We start from the raw sequence: 19,058 nt of genomic DNA, 5'->3' as shown, positions 1-19,058 counted from the left end.
CCTTTGTATGTGCCCTGTCATTCGGGTCAGGAATGCTTAGAACTGAATCCATTTCAACCCTGGATATCATTCAGGTTTTATCATGTCTGCCTACGCTGTAGCTAGAGTTTTGTAAAGCCAGAAGATGGCACATTTATGCTACAAGAGAAGTGCTGCTCTTAGCCTTTACACATTCAAAGGAATGCAAGGCAATTCATGCTCAGAATGATGCAAACTATTAACGGAAGGAAGTTTCCTATTGGCTTGTGACTGATCATGCACTATCCAAAATAAGTTTATGGAGGCGGTGTTCACTCACCATTGACAAAAGCAATCTAGCAAATATAAATGCATCACAGAATAGACACTTGCACAGCATCACCCTTAGCAGAAGGGGAACTGCAATACACCTTCTAGAGGCACTTTCCTTAAGGACCCTCCATGATTTTCTTAAAATCCGTTCAGAATCAGTGCACCATTCAAGAATGATTTGTTCCACTGATTTACACTGGCAGCCCAGAGGCTTCCCTTTCATTAGCCTTGAACCACAATAAGACGTATACAGCCTGACTCTAATCGTACTCAAGAACACTCCTGGATCACTGGAAGGAAGAGTTCTGATCCAACAACTTAATTATCACATACAATGTGTCATCAGATCGATAACTATCTGACATTTTAAAGAAGGATGAAGATTAACAATCCTGCAAATTTGTTTTCTTGATGTGATTGTCATCTTGAAATGACAACAAACTCCAAATCAGTTCTATTGCATGTATGTATGTATGCATGTATGCATGTATACATGTATATATGTATATGAGTTGCCCAAAACCAAAACAAACAAAACAAATACACTCTTGACAACTATAGGTACAATAAATCGCAGGACATCTCAGAGTTGAAAAGGATCTATAAACCAGGCAACCATTTAAAACACTAACACCCCAAACAGAGTCTATTTCTAATGCTCCTAACACGGAAGGTGTGGGATGGAGGTGTTTTCCACTCAGAAATCTTGTAGGGTTTGCCTTCAAAGTCACTATGATTCCAGGTAACCATTAACTTGGATGTGAATTCCAAATGAGAGAGGCTTCCTGGACTAAAAATAATGGAAACTAACATACATGCTCATGCCACACTATTAAAGCTAAAGTACTTTTTAAGTCAACTTCAACCAATGTTATAGAAAAATTAGTGCGCGCACGCACACACACACACACACACCACCTGGTAATTAATTCCATAACCCCTTCCAAAGCCATGTTATTCCAGCAAGTGAGTCTTGTTGTTCAGAAAGAGCCAAGTAGCTGTGCAACTTTGGGTCAATGCTTTAGCCTCTCTGGCCTTTTGGTAAAATGGAGATAAATAACCAGAACAGAGGTCTGCTCTGAGAACGGGAAATGACAAATATCAAGAAGCTGAGCTCTGGCCTGGCACATACAAAACATAGGTTTTATTCCTGGAGGTTCTCCTATGCTGACCATTATACCATGAGAGAAACCGGCAGCTCAAGGTTCTCTGCCACTCCATGGAATTTTCCAGAGGCAGCCCTGGAACATTAGCAACTATGACCCAATGCTCTAGAGACAAGCTCTTCCTCCATCCCTCCCAGGCAGCCATCATGGTTGCTCAGAGCTCACACAGGGGACACTCAGCAAATTACAAAGCAACACTTCCTAGACCTCCCCTGTTCGCTGCTCCTCCATTACTTCATGGTGCCAATCCTAGTGACAAAATCTGCAGAAGAGTTGAGTCTTTGCAGGCACTTCATTCCTCTGCCCTCCAGTGCCACTGCTATCAAAATCCCTCTAAGAGCCATACCTTGCTAAGGGCAATGAGCTCAGGCCTGTTACCCAACACTCAATAAAAGTTATCAAATCTTAATTGATGAGAACAACAGTTCTTATCATTCAAAAGTCTAACATTAAAAAGTCAGATACTGTAGACTATGCTTTCGATCCCAGTACTGGGGAGATGGAGACAGGCAGATCCCTAGAGTTTATTGGAAAGCCAGGTTAGCCTAGTCAAGAAATCTGAGTCCCATGGAGAGATCTGGTCTCAAATGCCAAAGCATGGGCCAGCAAAGAGAATCTGTAGGTAAAGGTACTTGATGCCAAGCCTGACAGCCAGTTTCACCTTCAGAACTCACAGCATGTAAAAAGAGAACCAACTCCTCAAAATTGTCCTCTGACCTCCAGAAAAATGATAGGGTATGCATGACCACATACTCCACCACCAACAACAACAACAAAAACAACACACACAGGCACATGACTGATAGCACACACACAAGGAGGGGGATGGAGAGGAGAGAGAGAAAAAAAAACAAACAAATGTAAAACAAAGCCAAGATGGACAGTGCCTGAGGTATGACCCCAGAGGGTGCCTTCTGGTGTGCACACACATGTGCATGAGGACCTGCTCAGACTTATACACACACACTAAAATTTCTTAGAGCCTGAAGCACACCAGCTTACTCCTACGATTGGCCATGGTTTCACTTCAACCACTGTTCATGGTCAAGTGATCTTCACATCTGGTCCCACGATGTGAAAGTTTTAAGTCGATTAAACCATCTCTTGATCATTAGAACTCTTTGTTGTTGGCTGAGCTAACAACATGGGATGCTGAAGAATCTTCTCTAGGCGGCTAAGCACCAAAGTCACCTTTGTATCTCAGAATTTATGGAAACTGGTAAGAAGAGACAGGTCTCTCCTAATGGTAAACTGAGGAATCTCCTATCCCACTCCAATAATTGGCTTTTGACAGCAAAGAAGTCACTTAAGCCTCTCCAAGTTCCTCCAAGCCTCTTATGCCAAATGTTCAGAACCATGATAGGCTGCCTCTCTCAAGCATGGTTATAACATCCTATAGCTTTGAGAAGGATGCAGTCAGTTTTAGTAAATATAAGAAATTCTGGTACTACCCTCCAGGACTCATAAACTCAAGTCTAAGACTTTTGTTTTGTTTTACCTTTTGCTTTGTTTGTGTTTGGTTTTTTTGTTTGTTTATTTGTTTGTTTGTTTTAGTCTTTGTCACCTCCTACCCTTCCCCTACAAACTCATATTCATATATTCTTATTTTTTTAAAACCCTCAAAGTCAATTTGCTTCACAAGTAGTCTTGGGTATGTGCTCTTTTCCTGGACAGTGGTCCACGGTCTTTCCCTCTCCTAGATGTTAACAATTGCCAACCACTACAAGGCATGGGATGAACTTCAGTGCCCAGCTCCTCTCTCTTTACTGAATTTGGTCTGGCTTGGGTTTGCACAGGCCTGGTGTATGCTGTCGAAACTGAAATAAATTCATATTTGCAGCTGCTCTGCTGTATCCAGAAGATGATGTCTCCTTGCAGTCATCCACCATTGTGGGCTCTTACAGCTTTCCCACCCACTCTTCCGAAGGAATGTCCGAGCCTTCAGCAGGGTGTGTGCCACCTCTGGGGCTGAGCACTTCACAAGGTCTTCTTTTCCAAATCTTGCCTCCACTCAAGAAGGTGGCTACTCCCATGATGTTTGTGCCATCACTGAACCAGTAGGCATCCCCCCCCCCCCAGCCCAGGCCAGTCCTTATTATAACAGAAGGGCTTCTATACCTATATACGTGTTTGTCTGTGGGAAGGCATGTCCTTGTCCTATGTGTACCCAAAAAGCAAGAAGAATTTCCCTAGACCTGGAGAACAGGTAATTATAAGCAATTTGATGTGGGTACTTTAGAGCAATCTTGGATCCTCTGAAAGAGTAGGAAGTGCTCTTAAACTCTGAGCCATGTCTCCAGGCAAAATACTTACTCTATCTTTCATTGTTTGGGGGAAGAGGATGGTTCACCTAAGTGTGGGTGCTCTCAGGGGCCAAATATGTCAAATCGTCTCTAGAGTTGTAGTTACAGGCAATATTAAGCTCCCCAATGGGGATACTGGTAACTAAGCATGGGTCCTCCCCAAGAGCAATGCTCTTAACTTCTTCCAGTCTACCATTGCCAATAATGGGTATAACTTAAAGAAGGGGGTACATTTAATTGATAAAAGACATTGAGAAACATTTTTCTTCAATAAACATTTAAGCTGTGGTAGATTACCTAGTTCAACCAGTTAAAATCTCCAGAACTTAACTCATATTAGAAATAGAACTTGTCTTTCTGGTTTTGATCATCCATTTGAGACAAAGAGTTCAAATTCAGCCCCACTTTTATACCATTAATATGACTGATTACGTTACTTAGAAAAAGGCCTTAACTTTTGGTATATCCAAAACTGATAGTTTAATGGATGAAACTTTTTTAAATGTTTAATTGAAAATATTTTAATTCATGAGTAAGTCTGAAATGTATACCAACACAAAAGCGATTGAATAAATTTTAAGCCAAATAAAAAATACTATAGGCTTTAGCAATGACTCAATGCTTGAAAGCACTTGGTGTTTTTGAAGAGGACCCAGGTTTGGTTCCCAGTATCCACCTAGAGGCTTACAACTCTCAGTATTTTCCAAAGGATTTTCTTCTGATCTCTGTGGACCCCTGTATATTCGTACTACATATGCATACACTGAGGCATGCACTTATACACATAAAAAGTAAATATTTTGAAAACATATTACATCAAGATCAACTTGAATAATTTAAAAATATAGAAAAAAGCAAACTAATTTAATGATATGTAAATTTTATCTTGAACAAACTGGTTATTTATTTGATGTACGAATAGGCTTTGTTTTTTTTTTTTAACAACACCTCAGACATGGCTTTGATTGCATTCAGAGTAGATTACATTCTAATCTATTGTTGCTCCTGATCTGTTTTTTCACACACAGACAGAATATGGAACCTATATGCAGCTGAAAATGAGTTTGAAATTCTGATCCTCCAGTCTCCACCTCCTGAATGTTGTGCTGAGACTACAGGTTTGTACACCACCATGTCTCGCTCATGTCTCAAGAACGCAGGAGAAATTTGAAGGAGTAAAACTGATGTGATAAAGGATTTGCCAAGAAACTTGCTTAGGAAATACAGTGAGAATTCTGTTTTCTTTAAAAACACAAAAATGTTAGGTGAATGTGCTTTTGTTTTTATCCCAGGTGTGAAATATGGGGCTGTTTCAGATTTCCCACAGCAGCTGACTATGATTTGTCCCTGCTCTGGTGGGGGCATGATTTTGCCAGCTGAAGATAGTTTACATCTGGAATTCTGGGGACTATTCAGAGGATATCTAAATGTTAGAGCCCCAATAGAAGGAGCTGATTGGATGGCTGGTTACTGTTGTTAAAGTTTGTCAAGTAGTCTTGCACAAAGGGTAGAAGGGTAGAAGAAATAAGATATTCTTACCCCAAGGAATCCAACACCCCTAATCAGCAGGAAGTAGTTTAACAAGATCAGTGCCCTTTATCCTCTAAACTTCTTTCTCTCCTACCTAGTGTTGGGCGTTTGGAAGGGTGGAATAACAATTAGAAGTGAGGAAGAAAAAAAAAAAAACAATAAATTAACCAAAAGTCTAGCTCAAGGAAATATTAAATTACACAAAGTAGAACTTGGCTAGAGGAACATGACCTCCAATATAGCAGGAAGACAAGCACTGTTGTGAGCAGACTTGTTAAAAACAGCAAAGAAAGAGAATTCTGGTCTTCATTGAACTTTGGGGTGGCTAAGAAGGTTTCTGCTAATGTTTATTCACAAAGATTGACCTGTAAATAGTCTACCCATAATAAAAGGAGACAAACAACTTGCCATTACATCCATCCCTATGTCAAAGAACATAGCTCAAGGGAGCAGTACAAAACCACAGCCACCCTTAAGTCAGGGTCTATCGTTATATCCCCTGCACTCTTACCAAGGAAAACATAAATTGGCCAAGTAGACAGGAAGAACCTGGGTAACAACTCTTTGAAAAGACTAACATTGGTAAACTTAGGAAATAATTCTGGCAATCTTTGCTATGTGAATTTCCCATGTGCCCAAGTGGCCAAATTTGCAGTCTTCTGTATCACTTGAAATTGTTCAGAGTAAGAAGAGATTTAACTATGACTGTGTATGAAATACAAAAGCCTTAGGTGTTTATAGGTAGGCAAAGCTTCTATTCTCATCAGGCTGCTCTTTGGGCATTAGCTAAAGCCTGCATGTGTTATACTAAAGAGCTTCTTCAATATTAATCTAAGTATGCCGAGTGATTTCTAACTGGAAGGCACATTACTGCTGTACCAACTGTATACTTATGGGGGAAAAGGACAGAAATATACCCAGATGCTTATTAAAAAGTTTTTCCTTAAACTTGAGTTTTGATCACCTATTATTTCTATGATATTTTTTCCTGAAATAAGTTTCCACTGTCCAAGTATGGCATACATTGCCACATTCCCTCCAGAGAAATAACAAAACACAACAGGAGCTTTACACCAACAGGCCAAATATATATATATATATATATATATATATATATATATATATATATGTGTGTATATATATATATATATATATATATATATATATATATATAAAGTGCCGTAAACCAGGCCATGGTCATAATCAATACTCTACTGGAGTACTACTTACACTTAAACAATGAGATTTTAAAAGAATTTTTATAATATATTGCTTGACTCAGTTCACAGCAAGCATCAGAGGCCTTACAGACACACCTCATTCATACTTTTCAAGTGCTAGTAGCCTTTGGGGGATTGTGCCCTATTTTATGCACTGGAAGCCTAAAGCACAAAAGGAAAAGCTAAAAGCTAAGTAACAACTACAAAAAGACAAGACAAACAGAAATGGCTGCACATCCATGGGATTTGGATGGCCTGGTCTTGTGTATTACGACTGCAACAGCAAGCAACTCCTACCTACATTTTTAACACAAACACTAAACAATAGATCCAAGGAATAAGTAAACATTGAACTGGATTGTATGGCTCAATATACTAATAAAAAGAGATAAGTATCTAATGGGTTATCAGTGACACCAAGAACACAGAACTGAAGTTAAGTACAAAAGTGCTCCAGATTACAAGGAGCTACAACTTTAAAAAGAGATAAGTATCTGGTGGCTCATTCCAATGAGGTAGAACTAGACACTAAAGAAGAGTTAATACCCAAACACAGAAGGAACTCACAGTTTGGCAACAACAGCAACAAAAACCTTTAAAAATTAAAGCACAGGCAAAAGAGAACATGAAAAAATAAGTTTACTATCTAATTATCAGGGAATTATAAACTCTGTATCACCTCAGACCTGCTTGGAATAACTACTATCAAAAAGACAAGCTAAACAAGTGTTGGTAGGAATGTGAACGCAGGGAGGCTCCTATATGCACTGTTACTGGGACATAAATCAGTAAAGCAACTATGAAAACTGTATAAAGATTCATAAAGAAGTAAAAATGAAACCACCATCCCAGGTATATATAAAAAGGAAATAGAACCAGTATGTCAGAGAGTGATCTGCACTCTCTTATTTATTGTGGTCTTAGTAACAAAAAACAAACAAACAAACAAAAAAAGGATCAATCTGGGTCCATTGACTGCTGAATGATTTAAAAATGTAAAACAAGAAAATGTCTCTCACACACAGGAAGGGAGGGAGGGAGGGAGGGAGGGAGGGAGATGGGAGGCAGGGAATACCTTTCATTCTTATAATGACATCATACAACTTGCAATGATATGCATGAACCTGGAGGATTAGAGCTAAGTGAAAAGAGTTAGGTGCAGGAAAACAAAAGCTGCATCACCACATTTGCATGCTGACTTAGAAAACCTTGAACTCATAGAAGCCAAGGTAGAATAGTAGTGGTGGCAAGGACTGAGGGAATGAGTAGAAAGCAATCAACAAGAACAAGTGTCCACCGATCGGGAGGAGTAAATCATGATCTAAGGTACAGTGAACCTGCCGATAATTCTCAATTACGGTGCACATAAAGATTGCTGAGGATTGACAGTAAATGTTCTTATCATCCAAACGTTAACCATGTGAGCTCATAGACATGCTAGTTAGCTTAATTCAATCATTTCATAATACATGAATAGATCAAAACAAAAAAGTTGGGTGAGGAGGAAAATCTTGTAGAATCACCTCTACTTCAGGAACTCAGCTTAGGAAGGTGTTGCAAACTGAAATCTATCAAAGCATCAAATGTTCGTCGGAAAAAAATGATGGCAAAAGTGACCATCACATGCAGTTTACTTAAGAAGCCATTAAAGGTTTGGACAGGGAGGATGGCTCAGTGGACAGAGTGTTTGTGTACAACCACAGGGAGCAGAGCTCAGACTCGCTGAACCTACAGAAAGCAAGAAGTGGTAGTGTACAGCTATAATCCCAGGGATCCTATGGAGAATTCCCAGAAGCTCATGGGCAGCTTGCCTGATGTGCATAATGGTGAATAACAAAGAACCGTAAGACTCTTGAAGATGGACAATCAAGATTGTACTATGATCTCTAGGCACACATCATGGCTGGCATGCATCAGCACTCACTACACACACACACACACACACACACACACACACACACACACACACACAAAGCTATAAATGTCTTATGTCTTAAAATATCACTGAATCCCAGGTCTTGGTCATCACCTGCTCAGAGACTACAATACTTGGTGAATGAGGAAATGGCAAGTCCTCAGTGTTTCATTTCTCATGTCTTTGATATTTAATGGGCACAGTTTATTTCTATCTTTTTAACTGCCCTTTATACCTGTTTCCCACCTGCCCCTCCCCAGCTCTGACTGTCTGAGGGCATCGTGAAAAGCAATGCCAATACTGTCTCGCAAAGCCTATATGGATGCCAACTGCTAAGTGGAATTCATGTGGGACCAAACAAAGAAACTGAAGAACTTCAAGATTACAGTAAAATGTTTACACCATCCAAATTAGCAATCTTATTAACCTTTTAAACTCAGCAACTGTGGATTTGGGAAAAATGATCAAAATAAATTTTAAGCTAGTTGTATACTGAAGCAAGCTTCAGTGGTCTCAAGATTTTTTTTTTTATTAGATCTTTCATTTACACTTCAGATACCATCCCGTTTCCCCATTCCCCCCCCCTTAGAAAACCCCTATCCCATGCCCCCTTTTCCTTTTTGCATTTATACATTTTTTTAAGAAATGTTAATCATAGGCTTTATAAGTTTGGTATTGTTCAATCAGAGGTGTAACCCACTACCCAACCTAGATATATCAACTATCTTTGACTGGTGGAGATACATGAACATCTGCTTCCCTGTCTCCCCCCTCTATCTCTCTTTCATCACCTAGCTTCTCCTCTCCTTCTTCTTCTCCTCTTCTTACTCCTTTTCTTCCTCTCAGTACTCCTCCCACCTTAGCTCCTCCTACACATCACCCTTCCTGTTAAAAGGAAACTTTTCTCTCAAAATACAATTAGAGCATAATTATGCCTATTTGTACCAGTGAGGTACAAGATAGTCCTAATACCCAGTCCATCCTTTTGTTGACTAACCAGAACCTCTGTCATCTCTCCTAACTAAAACACTTAGTTCTGAACCTGGCTTTTTCCTTGGCTTTAGGATGAATGTCAGCTGATGACCATACACTCAGATCTTTTCTCTCAAAGTAAATAGCTATAAGTTTTCAACCCCATCAGAAATCCAGAATGACTGAGTTGACTATAATTGTGGGAAGCACAAAGCATAGCTTCTAAAACTTAGCCAATTTATAGAGAGTGGTCTCAAGATTTAATATTCATATGGTCACTGTTCTTCCAATTAATGGAACCAGTGAGGGATATATATATATATATATATATATATATATATATATATATATGTGTATGTGTATGTGTATTTATATATGTGTATATGTGTGTATATGTGTGTATGTGTGTATATATGTATATATATGTATGTGTATGTATGTGTGTATGTATGTGTACATATATATAAAACTTCATTTTTTTCCAAAATAAGTCAGGAAAAGTCTCACCTACTATTCGGTGAACACGAAAATACCTGTCTGCAGGGCTTTGCGTCATCAGAAATGTAATTTGTCAAGCGCATTCACTTTCTTTCACTAACGTCTTCATCATCACACTCATTCTTTTCAACCATTTTATGATACACATGAAAAAGTGGCCGCTGACAAGTAAGGCAAGAAACACTTGGAAATTCTTGAAATTGTGCCTAAATACGAGCAGTAAATTCAACAAATTCCTCATCAGTCAGTGCTTTACTCAGAACAGATGCCAATGTACCAGGAATGGGTACTTTTTTTTTTTCTCTTTTTCACCAAAATAAGTTGAACAAATTCCCAAATGATTGCATATTTTAAAATCTAAGCTGTGTATTTGCCAACACTGTTAAGCTGCTGTATCAACTGTCTAGGTTCAACCAAATAAAACCTTTTGAAACTTTAGGAGAAACTTCTAAACAGGAAACTATAAATCTGGACAGGTTTAATTGTTTCTGAACCAGTAATGGATTTACATCCTTTTTAACCTTTCTATTTATTCACATTACATGATATTCTACAATTATGCATGTTGCACATAATTCAGTGTACACTTAGTTATTTGTTTTTATGTGAGACCAGTAAGATAAGAAAGAGCATGATGTGGGGTTTTCTGTTGTCAAGTAACTTCAAGTGGTCATTTCATTACTAGGTTTTAATGATACAAAAAGACTTGCTTGCTAATATCAGAAAAATTTCTAGGAAAATGTTCCCATATTTGTATAGATGAGAAGTATTTTGTCTACAACTGAGCCAATCGTCTTCAAGCCATCCTGTACATCCTATCATTAGCAGTCGAAAGACCATCAACTCCTGTTTATTTTATATTGTACCAACACCGGCTTTTTAGAGCATATATATGAAGAGCTGGCTGTCTAGGTACAGCTTCTAGGTACTGAAATATTGTTTCCATACTTTATAATATGGACTTTGAGACCTATGATTTCACTATATTCATTGATTTAATGATAAAGTATCTTAAAACACAAAGCAGCCACTCTGCTTTGTATCTCTGTAATAGTAATACAGAGATGTGCCAACCTTCTCTCTCAGGTGTAAACTGTCAGAGACTTCACAGGACAAAGGTTCTTTGAAATTCTAATGTGAACAACAGCAAGCCTTACAGACTTGTAGTGGGAAGAATTGGGCAGTACATGAATTAACATAGACTATTAGAAGATTCGTGTAGTGTGCATACTGGTGGTGGCTTCATAGATAAGATTAGAAAATGACACCAGTTTAATACTTCCTCTGAAATTCCATAGCTAATGGCAGTTTGCTGTCCAGTTTTACTCAGTTTTATGTCAACTTGCCACAAGCTTGAGTCATTTAGGAAGAAGGACTTTCAATTGAGAAAAATGCTTCCATAAGATAGGGCTATAGGCAAGCCTCAATGCATTTTCTTGGGCTCGGACTATTGTGTGTGCTACCACCCCTGGGAAGGTGACCCTGGGCTCTGTAAGAAAACGTGCTGAGAAAACCAGGAGGAACAAGCCAGTAAGCAGCATTCTTCTTATGGCCTCTGCATCAGCTCCTGCCTCCAGGTGCCTGCCCTGTTTGAGTTCTCATCCTTACTTTCTTCAATGATGATTTGTGACGTGGACACGTAAGCTGAAACAAACCTTTTCTATCCAAGCTGCTTTTGGTCACAGCAAGTCTATCCAAGACACTGGTCTTATCAAAATAACGCTGTAACTGTTAAGGAAGAGTCCAAACTTTATTTTGTCAACCATTATTACATACATTGGTATGCACATGGGCTGAGAATCCCTAAACCAAAATCTTCTAGCTGAAACTTTTCTGAGCACCAGCATGATGTCCCAAGAGGACAATTCCACACCTGTCCCTATGAACCACTACCAACCAGTCAGGATGATTTCATGAAATACCAACAGTATTAATAAAATATGAATTAATTGTGTTCAAAAATAGGTCTAATCCAGAAGAATCAAAAGTCCCAAACGCTTCTGATCACAAGAAATTTGTATAAAGGATATATAACTTGTAAAGGGTATTTATGTCCCAATATACTACATAACCCCCAATGACATCCAATTATGAAACCAAGCTTGAAAATGAGTTTAAATTTGAAATCCATTCTCTTACATTATTTAACAATCCTCCAGTAAAACGTCAAAGTCTACATTTTTATCATCAATTCAGAAATTAATGGTATATATTAAGTCCAAAATTACAACTTGAATAAAATGATCCACCAAAGAGTATCATTAGTTTAAAAGGGTTTTGTTCACTGCACACCGCTAGCTAATTCCTCTCAGCTCTCTCAATCTGTGTAAGAGAAGAGTGGCTAAAATTAACTCTAAGGGTTAAAGGGAACATAGCAACTGTTACGAAAACAATATACAATTAAGAAACAAAAACAATGACAAGCACCCTTAATGCAACTAGAAGGCCAAGGCACCAGCCTTGTTACTCTGGTGCCTATGTCCCACTTACAGGCTCATTCTCTAATTTCAGTGTTGAGAGTAAAGTTTAGGTCAGGCTTCTCACAGATGCTGTTGCTCAAAGTAAGGGTGCTCGAGAGGAAGCCCTGGTTGTCTTTTTAGTAGGATAAAACTCAAATAGATAGGAAGTTGGATAACTATATCACACGTCACTCACTCGATGCCCTCTGTGTTTCAAGTGCTCCTGTACACCTCTGTGTGCACGAGTGCCAACCTAGGTATGTAACCTGCTACAGATCCAAACTGCATCATCCTCTGACATGTTGCTCATTGCTTCACATAATGCCTTCTCATCCTATGTATTCAAAACTCCTGTGATGGAAGAAAGTTAAAGGATTTCAAAGTAAAACTAGAAGTCACGCATCCTGATTAAAGAACACATCTTCATATATAACCAAACTCCAATGCTATACACATGTGAAGTAAAAACACTGAATAAATTAACATTGTAAGTTAGCCCTTAGCTCAGTCTCCCAAAAGGACAGAGTCAATAACATCTTATGTTATTGCAAAGAAAGAGATCATCTCAGATTGCTAAACTCTCAGGTTAAAAAATTATTACTAACTTATAACTCACCAAATGGTTAGCATGTAATACCTTAAAAGTATCTCTGCTGAATTACCATCTAGTTTTATCAAGTATGAACAGATATCTGCTATTTTCTAAACTTACAAATTGAGGGAAAAGTACATTGTTAAGTTCTACAGGTCAGTAACTTCAAACAAAGTTTCAAAGCAAACACAGCAGCTCTCCTATTTAGCCCTGTCCACCTCAGATGCCCATCCCACAGAGAAAATCTCATGAATAATACTAGTGAAATCAACTGAGTTGTCAGTGAATACTTCCAACGAATTAAGCGTCCATGTTAGCCTTCAAGGGCTCTTGAGCACAGACAAGATAAAAAGCCCCCTAATACTGAAGCAATAAATAGGAAGGACTGTGAAAATCTAAAGAACCTTCTGTTGAAGGTTCTCATTCTCTCTCATCATTCTTCCTCACAGTTCATGTGTTCGTGAAGCATAAGAGAAAGCATGAGACAAGGTGGTACCAAAGCCCCTTCCCACTCCCTTACATCCATACTTGCAAGCTACCCACTCCTGTTGTCACAGCAAAAGAATTCTGTCTGGGCAAATAACATATCCCAAAATAGATACAGAAGATAACATAGATGACAAATGACGCAAAGGTAGGTAGATAACAGATAAGTGATTGATAGTTACCTGATTGATACAGATAGCTGGAGAGACGGTAGATGATGATGATGGCGGATACAGATAATGGGTTATTGATATCTAGATCGATGATAGAATACCTGAAGAGGCACACTGTCTAGACCCATGGCTTAGTATATTTTACTTTTAGATATATATATATATATATATATATAATATATATATAATATATATATAATATATATCACATTTTTCCCCTTGCCATACCCATAAAAAAGGTATGGCTATCCCAGGAAAACTCTTCAAACTTTTCTTTTGATGAAAAGCTACAAACTAAACAGGATAAAGAAAGGATCCCCTTAGAAAGGGCCAGTGGGGCTGGTGCCCTTCTCTCCCCAGCATTCCTCCTGCTCTCCCCAGGTCTTGGCTCAGGTCTAAACAGCACTTGACTGCACTCCAGTTTGCCTTCTGCCATTACATTTTTGCCATTCTTAAACACCTTCACAGTGCTAATGTGTATCTCAGATACGCCCAGCATGGTTATCTCTTCTGAGAAGATTACTGAGGTTTTTACAATGTAAGCTTCTAATCATCTCAAGACTTTATTCGTAAGTGAACCTTCCCTGCATCTCCTACTGAGGCTGTTCCAGTATGTATGTCCTCTTGCTTATACTTCTCTGGGTACTGATAACACTCCCCAGGCAGCAGTCCCCTGAGTCAACTGAAATTCACTCTGTATCCAAACCTCAATCCAAACTTCTTGAATCATCCCCCATTCAAAACTTCAAAGACAGACAGACACACACTCGTGCGGACACACACAGAGAGACAGAGTCAGAGACAGAGAGAGAGAGAGAGAGACAGAGACAGACAGAGAGAGAGACAGACAGAGAGACAGACAGAAACAGAGTTTAAGCAGATCAAAACAAAGTTTGTCTGTATTAACCTAGCCCATTTGGGATATTCCAACACTATACCATCTTCTTTAGAACATCCTGTTAAATTGTTGTGATGGAATCCAGTGGGCTTTGTGAATAGTTTCATTACATGTGTTATATATGCCTGTGTGGTAGTGCTTTATAATTAACTAATCCATATCATAACAGAAATATGTGAAGGCTATACAGTGAGGCAGCCAGAGCCTAGAATGCTTGCATATTCACCCTCTCCAGGAAGAGGGAGGACTGGATTCAGTACGTCAAGGGAGCTACAAAAAAGTTCAATTACATAACGAAAAGTATCACTCCCTTTAATTAACAAAACTTCCAGGCACTCATTGTTACTTGACTCTGGCCTCTAGAATTTTCACTTCCTGGATTAGTGAGGGCTTCCCAGGACCAATTCCCTAGACCTCTGTGCTCAGCACAACTATTTACCCCACTCAAAAAGTGTAGGACACTTTGTTCCAAACAGTTTAAGAAAATCCACTCTTGACTGTTCATTAAAAGGTGAGAAGTAGCCAGTCAGCCTTCCAGAGTTGAAAGTCAGCACCCTTAGCTAAATCCTCTCTCTCTCTCTCTCTCTCTCTCTCTCTCTCTCTCTCTCTCTCTCTCTCTCTCTCTCTCTCTCTCTCTCTCTCTCTCTCTCTCTCTCTCTTCCCTCAGAACCTTGCTGTCCATACTGTGAAGGAGCGCACTAAGGGCCCTTCCCCCTTCCATGAAGCATCCTTCTGGATGGCTGTGGAGATAACCTAACTTCAAAAGTGCACTGGAAACAAAGATGGGTGGCCTAGCCCAGCTTTATGGGCCTTACTCCAACCAGTCTTTGATGACCGACCGCTATCCAGAGTCCCATAGCCTCAAATTTAAAAGCAAAGCCAGCACTGGATGTTCTTGGAACCACAGACCCTCTACTCTCACTACTCCAGTCTCCCAAGATCAGTGCACGGAAATTTAAGCCAAAATTGCTGTAAATTTCAGGTTTTATTGTTGGAAAATGTTTCTAAGCTCACACAGAGGTGGTACTAAATCCAGGAAGGACTTGGGTAGTGATACCAACCGCTCAGTTGTTTTCACAGCTGGCTTAATCAATCACCCTTTCTTAAAAGCACTATTGACAGGTGAGAAATTCCTGGCGTCCAGGTCACACCCGGAACTCCTCAGCATCAATTAGAGCTGAAAGAGGATGTAGTGCAAGGGAGCGGTGCTGAAAAAGCGCTGGGCTGTCCCAAGGGAACTCTGGCGCTGGAAAGCGGATCTGGCACCAGGTAGGCGCTGGTCCAGGGAAAAAGAGTCAGGACAGCTAGGAAACCTCAAGAATATGCCGGAGCGCGAGGAGAAAAGTGCAAGATTCCTTGAACTGTCATCGGAGGAAGGGAGGTAAAGGAGGTGAGAGGGATGGCGTGCCAGCAAGGAAGCTGGAGGTCAGTCCTGGGAAGACTGCGAGGCAGGCAGAGCAGTGCCTGGGGTGAGAGCATGCAGTCCGGCCACAGCCAGGCTGTACGGCGCGGGCGAGGCCGGCTGCAAAGTTGGCGGACCCGGGGCACCTTACCTTCTGGTCCACGATAGAGCAAGCCATCTCCCGGACGTGTGCCAGGCTGTAGTCGCCAGCGGAGTCCTGCAGGAGCAGCACCGGCTCGCGACTCAGGCCGATCTGCAAATGGAACGAGATGCCCCCGGCCGGGGCGGCCCCAGGCGCCGGGAAGGGCGCGGGCCCAGAGCCTGGGACCAGCGCGGCGGCGGCGGCTGCCACGGCGGCCGCGGCGGGCAGCAGCGGGCTGGGCGGCCGCAGCAGCGGAGGGGCGCTCATCGCGTGAGTGAGCCCCAAAGTTTGGCGGACGTGGGGCGCGGCGTCGCTGCCTGCGGCGCCCGAGAAGAACCACCAAACTTTCCGGGAAAGTACGCGCGCGGGGACAGGGCGCGCGGCCGGGGCTGGCGAGGGCGGGAGCGGCGAAGATGGCCGAGCGGAACCGGGGCCGGCGGGCGAACGGGCGGGCGAGCGGGCGGGCCGGCGAGCGAGCAGGCGGGCGCGCGGCAGTGCGGGGGAGGCGCCCAGCTACAGCCTCCACCGCGCGCTCCGCTCCGGGGACCGCGGCGGGTCCGCGCGGCCGGCGCCGGCAGGGCGGGGCGGGGCGAGGGCGGCGCCGCGGAGCCGACAAGGGGAACGGGAGGCCGGCGGGGAGCCGCCCCCCGCTCGCAGCAGCCGCCCCAGCCCACTCGGCGGACACAGGCACCGCGGACCCGCCCATTCAGGGCAGTCCTGGCCAACCTTTCCAAGCGATCCCACAAGAGTGGACCGGGGAACGCCAGCCAGGCAGAGCCCAGTTAACGGGGGTCTCCCTCGGGGAGCCCTCGAGTTTGTTAAAGGGTAGGCGGCCAGTCAGCTGACGTTGTCTCTCTAGTAATAGCGGAGAGTCTGTACCCTTTCCATCAACCCCACCTGCTCCACCCACCGCCTTCTTAAGAGCAGGCAAGAGCAAGGTCTGAATAGGGTTCTTGCTTTCTACTTTGTTTTGTGTTTGGAACTTCAGCCTCTTCAAAACTGTCAATCTAAACGTGGCTTTCTAGGAGCGATTCCAGCCCCACACCCACAGCATTAATTTTGATCTGATTATACTGGTGGCTGAGCAAAAAGAGGAGCTTCAGAGACCTTAGACCCTGATTATACTTCTGTCCTTTCTATCATGATGGGTTCTTTGAGTTGGGAGACATACAGGGGCCCTATTTGGTTTAACAGGCTGCAATGATCGTCATCAGAGGCCTTCTGGGAATTCTCAGTAAATTCTCCATCTTGGCAGCCCTACTTCTCATGTTAGCTTCCCCAATGTGTCCTCTTAGATGCACAAACCCACAAACCATTTTGCATGTTTTCATTTGCAGTGTGTTAATTTTGTTTTGTTTTGTTTGTTTATCTGGTCTTGATTAATGGTTCTCTTCTGGACCAAAACATTGAAATGTGGTTTTCTCCAGAATCGTGTTGTATATCAGTAGTGGAATCTTGAAATTCCCAACTAGATATAGTCTCATTCACTAATCTAGAAAACCCTCTAAACTGATGGTACAAACTACTATTTGGGTAGGCTGGATAGGGGTGTTGTTCCTAAGTTTACAGGGTACTTTGAAGGAATTAGCTTTACCTAAGAGTGAACAGAGCAGGGGACATCTCGTTTTCTAGCTATCACAGCTCTGAACGGAGGACTTCTGTCCCAGAGCCGGCAGTCACTAGGCATCCACTTATAACGTCAGACTACGTTCTTGCCATGACAGATTACATTGAAAATATAAAAGTAAGGCAGTAAATAAAGTTAGTTCTGATAGCAACAATTGCCATAAATAACAGTAACACAGTGGTTAACAGCAGTAACTATGATCAAGAACATGATGCCCAATACTTTGGCCAGTGAAGAAAACAGATCTTTCCTGAGGTGTTTCCAAGGCCTGGTTGATGGAAAGGACTAGCCTTAAGACAAGCTTAGGGAATGGCCTTCAAGTCACGTAGAACAGAAAAGACCTCAAGAAAGTATTAACTGCTCTGTCCTGAAGGCACAGAAGAAAAGAGGCTGAAGGGCAGATAGAAACCAGTTCTTCAAAGCTGTGCTACATTGTTTCTGGTTTATTCTCAATGCACTGCTGAACCATTGGGAGGGTTTTAACAAGCCAGTGAATGTGATTAACACGTTTTAAAGGCTTACTCTTTGGCTGTTATGAAGGAAAACAAATCGTAAGAGAAAGGAATAAAAACAGAGGCCACAGGTTAGGGACCCCTAGCTGTTGCCCCTCCCTCTACAGGATCTCTGTGATGGTATGGGGTGTGGAGAGATGAAAGGCTACAGTTCTTAATGTGGCGGCACAACTAAAGGCCTTGCTTTTTACTCAGATGCTCCAGGGTGGGGGTAATAGAAGTGTCACAAAGGACTCCAAGGTTTTTTGAGAAGTTCCTGTGATTCTCTGCTGCTAATAATTGAGACAGAAGACAGAAAAGAAGCAGGTTGGGGAGAAAGAAGATTCATTCTCTAAGCATTTACGTTTGAAATGACACTAAACATTCAAATGGTAATTACCAGAACTGGATTTATGAGCCCCATATTCAAGAAAAAGAAACAGGTCAGAACTACATTTGAGGTCATTTCAAAGCTAGACAAGGTCTCTCGAAACAATTTCACATACTCATCAATTTTATGAGCTATATAGGAGCATGGATGAACCATTTTGGAAGAAAAAACTGTGACTAACTCCTTATGCTCTATCTGTGATGTGAAAGATTCTTTATAGGGTGCTGGAACTAGTTGAAAAGGAAGCAAAAGACAGAAACAACCCAGGAAATTGAAATTATTCTTAAGAACCTTCGCCATTACTAGATGAAGAAAAAAAAAGGAAGTCACATAAAGACAAAACAAAACTTAAAGCCACTTGAACCCTATAAACAGCAGAACACCACACACACACACGCACACACACACACTCACACACACACTCACATATATACAGAGTTGGTGATTCCAAGTTTCTTTCCTATGGGGAGCCCGGGTTGAGACAGCATCTCACATCTGTAGG

The 19,058-nt window shown here is 41.5% G+C and overlaps 1 protein-coding gene across 2 annotated transcripts in view; it reads right to left on the bottom strand.

The window, feature by feature from the left end:
• Positions 1 to 16,491, bottom strand: part of Prkd1 (protein kinase D1) — a 269,305-nt gene extending 252,814 nt beyond the window's left edge. For both annotated transcript variants that reach the window (XM_034514444.2, XM_034514445.2), the window contains exon 1: positions 16,057 to 16,491. In XM_034514444.2, coding sequence (XP_034370335.1) covers positions 16,057 to 16,314 — 258 coding nt within the window. In that variant the 5' untranslated portion in view covers positions 16,315 to 16,491. The remainder of the gene's footprint in view (positions 1 to 16,056) is intronic.
• Positions 16,492 to 19,058: the final 2,567 nt, after the last annotated feature.

Source organism: Arvicanthis niloticus, chromosome 11 (assembly GCF_011762505.2).
Source record: "Arvicanthis niloticus isolate mArvNil1 chromosome 11, mArvNil1.pat.X, whole genome shotgun sequence".
NCBI lineage: Eukaryota > Metazoa > Chordata > Mammalia > Rodentia > Muridae > Arvicanthis > Arvicanthis niloticus.
Note: the sequence above shows the minus strand (reverse complement) of the source record. Positions and strands in the feature narration are given on the sequence as shown.